The 4167-nt window shown below is 32.9% G+C and overlaps 1 protein-coding gene across 1 annotated transcript; it reads right to left on the bottom strand.

Moving 5' to 3' along the window:
• Positions 1-2236: 2236 nt before the first annotated feature.
• On the bottom strand, positions 2237-3143 carry LOC120155207 (protein P21-like). Its single transcript, XM_039166790.1, is given in 2 exon segments — positions 2237-2768; positions 2771-3143. Coding segments are annotated over 2 exon segments (726 nt in total). The 5' UTR covers positions 3129-3143; the 3' UTR covers positions 2237-2400.
• Between the last annotated feature and the right edge of the window lie 1024 nt (positions 3144-4167).

The raw sequence follows: 4167 nt of genomic DNA, 5'->3' as shown, positions 1-4167 counted from the left end.
GAATTACACTGTAGTATCTAAATTCGTTTCTAATTTTATATGTTTCATTAACAAAAGAGTTCACCCAAACTTTCTCTCTTGCCCAACCAGTGACCCCTAGTCCCTTTATTATGGTCGTCACAACCTAAGAGTTGGCTCTCTTCCGACCAATCAGTAACCTTTAGTCTCTTTATTACCATCGACTACGATTCGAGAGTTTACTATTTTCACCCCTTTCTCCCTATTCCTTCCTTTACAGTCCTTTCTCCTTCCCACCTTTTCCTTTCACCTTACTACATTTTTACATTAAATTGGTAAAATAAATATTTGGGAAACCGAGGGCTGTCTATCGATTGTTTTTTTTTCAATGTTTCTTTTATAGTTTTATAATAAAATCTATCATATTTTTCATTTAAATAAATTCACATACATCATATAAATTATAATTTATAACTACTTAAACTCCAAGTTAACAAGAGACAACATGTCAATACGTCCGTTCATTGCGAATATATATAATTCGACCAAGTGAATCCAATAATTTATTAGACGTGGATGTTGACGTGTATATGAAAATAGTTAGCAACCATGTGCGTTAGGCTCATGAGGCTCCACTACTTTTTTTTATACGACTAGCAGCCTATACGTACTCTATTAACTAATATATATTACTAATGAGAGTAGTATATGTATTTATTGAAATCTATATCTATGATAATCATACTATATAAAAATAAGAATTGAGGGGAAAATAATAAGATTTATTGATCATTTATCATTTAAAGAATATTTACAACGAAAAATTAATTATTATTATTATTATCGACTATAAATATCTCAATTAAAAATATAGCATCATCATTCATAAACAAAATGGTACATTCTCATAACTTTTGAATATTCGGTGGCTGTCATTTTCTTAATCGTCAAATGATCAAATTGACGATTGATCATGCGTTAGACATTGTTGAATTTTTGTTTTGAAATTTAAATGCTAGCTAATTGGCAATATAATTTGTTCACAGCAAAATCCCAGCACACACACACACACATATAATCCTAACTTTACAAAACTCTAAATATGGTAAATTATTTATAAATTTGTAATACAATTGACTGATTGAGCAATATGATCCTGTCCGTGAGGTGCCAAGCAATTTAAATTCACTTATGAGGAAATTGATTTTAAAGCAATTTCTTTGAGTAAGGAAACAAGATGGAGACAGAGAATAAAGATGTGTAAAGAAGTCTACAAAGCACGTGATAAAAAAAATTGGTTAGGCCGCTTATCTCGAAAGACGACCAAAGACCAAGACAAATACGTGCAAGTTTGGGTTTCTTGTCACGAGTTGCCCTCTAGTCATCACATTTCTCCTACTCTTTCATATATATATATATATATATATATATATAGTTACAATGTAATTACACAATATAAAACTATTTAATTTTATATAAATTTAATACTATTAGATGATTATAAATACATGGTTGAGATTGATTCTTTATTTTTTTTCAATGAATATATTTTTATTTCTTACTGTTAATCTTAATATTTTATCTTTACTCATCCAACAATTGTAAATCTATATAAAACTAAAATAATTTTACATTGTATAACAGAATCATATACCACCGTGTGTATATATATATATATATATATATATACTTTTTGGGGGTCAAAGGCTCCGGAGTATCGAGACCATTAGTAAAACTTCACATAACAAAATCTTTAATTCTATTGACATGATCATTAAGAGACGTTAAAATCAAATTTATTATCGTCTACAGATAACTACCATGAGTTTAGGACTAACATAATTACTTGGAATCAATATATAAACTATCATACATTTTCTAATTGTCTCAAACTTATCATGCATTTTCCATAAAATAGTCCGTTACAGATCCTACCTAAATCAAAAGAAATAAACAACGTAAGTTACGTACGTCATCATAACCCCACTTTTCTAATGAACAATAGTAAACCAGTAACTATTGTTCGGCGGAAGGGATATGGAACCAGATGTTTTCGTGCGAGGTGGTATGAAACTAAGTATACTTGAGTAGTCTTGTTTGTTAGGTAAGGTGTTCTGCTATAGCGTAGAATTTTGGCTAGTATTAATAAATACTTTTGACTTGTATGCATAGCTAATCCTCTAATATTTTGGCTTAGTATTAATAAATACTTTGACCTAGCAAACTATATGTCATCAACTACTTGGAAATTTTCATCAACTTGTAAAGTTTTGTTTCGTGAAACCCAGATTCATTTTGCAATATAAGGATTATCTTTATTTGTTTTTTGCTCTTACATCAAACACAAACACATCCACCGTACAAATACAACAACAGGTTCATTATCGTAACTTTTTATTTTTATTCCCAGCTGGTGATAAACTGCTCCAAGGGATAACCCCTTTACTCTTCTTGGCTCTTGCTTCCGACCATTTCCAGATGAGGCGAGCCTCGGGGGCAAAACACAACCCTGTAATTAGCACCACCAGGGCAAGTAAAGGTGCTCGTAGGATCATCCTGAGGATAACTGTACGCATCAGGGCACCGTGTCTTGAAAAACCTCGAGAAAAACGTCGGACTACAGCTTCCCTGCCCTTGAGTGCAACAATACTCGTTGGTTTTAAACACCGTGCATGGATTATTACACCCACCGGGAGCCCTTAACTGATTCGGGCACTGCCCGTTGATGTCTGCGGTGCACCGGATATTGTGACAACCGCCGCTAGTCGGACCAAACACCATGGGGATGTTGAAACCATCAACTAGAGAATATCATAGAAATCCAAGTTTCCGAATTGGTTAAGTGCGTATTCGGCCAGGGTGTTTGGAGGAGAACCCCAGCCTTGGCACTGTAGGAGTCCACCACAGTCACCGGTTTGGCATCGACCCCTACCACTGCCATCGAAATTGCAATTGGTTCGACCCCAGATACGAGCCATGGCAGTGCCAGCAGGCACGTTGATTGTCCAACTTTGAGACGGATTTAGGCGACGACCACCACCAGGAGAGGCTGCCGCCCACACAGTGTAGGAACACTCATTGCGGATCTCGAAGCGAGCTGCATGGGCAGAAACGAAAAGGATGATGAAGAAGAGGATGGAGGAGATATGGGAAATGGTTAAGTAACTCATCGTTGGCTCTTAGGTGGGAATTTGTTCATTGGAGAAGAGGGTTTATATAAGTATAGATAGGCGGCATTGGGCAGAATAGAAATCATTGTAAAAGGTAGAGGCGGCTACTTGATCACTTCGACATCTTTACGAAGATAAGGCCACGTTTTATTTCGTGAACGTAATATTTTTTATTTTAATTTAAAATATTATTTAAATTATTTTAAAACCTTTAATAAATTTTTTTGTTACAATTATTTTATTTTATTTTATTTTAAAGTCTTATATCAACCAGTTGTATTTTAGACTCATCCAACACATCGATTATTTTTGTTTTTCTATTATTTTCAGTTATCTTGATATTCTTTTTGTTTTGCTCATCATTTTATTTTTTTATTAAAAAATTAATGTATTTCAATAAGACGATAATATAAAAAATATTAAAAAGGAAAAAAATTAAAATATTGCTGGGAATTTAAAATTTTATAAAAACGTAAAATAATTCTTAAAATTGGAAGAAATTAAACTATTTAAATAGAAAAAACTAAAGTGAGAATTTCGGTTAAAATAAAAATAAAGCTTGTATATTTGGGTAGGGGTAAACTCACCCCTGTAAGCCTAAAGTTGCCCAGTTGTATATATATAATTTTTTTAAATTAATCATTGATATCCAATTTATTAATCAACTAATTTAGAGGTAAAGACCACTTTAAACTCTGTTTTATCTAATTAAACCTATTAAAACATTGCATTTTTCTTTTTCTTTTTTGCAATTGAAAACCTCAAAACAGTTCGCAGAAGAGAAGGATGAATGAAGCAACACATTGGGCTGCCACGGCATCTAAGATTAATGGGAAGTTCCGCTGTGCGGAGGTTAAAAACGGAGCCTTATAACTGTTTATGATATTATCATTATACCGGTATAATTTTACCGTGTACCTTATAAATTTAACTATTACTTATACAAAGCTCATAAAGGGTTATCATAATGTTGGATTTACACAAAGACATATACAATGCACTTGAAAGATGTCAAGCAAAGGAAATCGTCAATTGGGTG

This window comes from Hibiscus syriacus, unplaced genomic scaffold, assembly GCF_006381635.1.
Source record: "Hibiscus syriacus cultivar Baekdansim isolate YM2019G1 unplaced genomic scaffold, ASM638163v2 tig00111166_pilon, whole genome shotgun sequence".
Lineage (NCBI taxonomy): Eukaryota > Viridiplantae > Streptophyta > Magnoliopsida > Malvales > Malvaceae > Hibiscus > Hibiscus syriacus.
The sequence above is the reverse complement of the archived record's forward strand: the minus strand, read 5'-3'. Positions and strand labels throughout refer to the sequence as shown.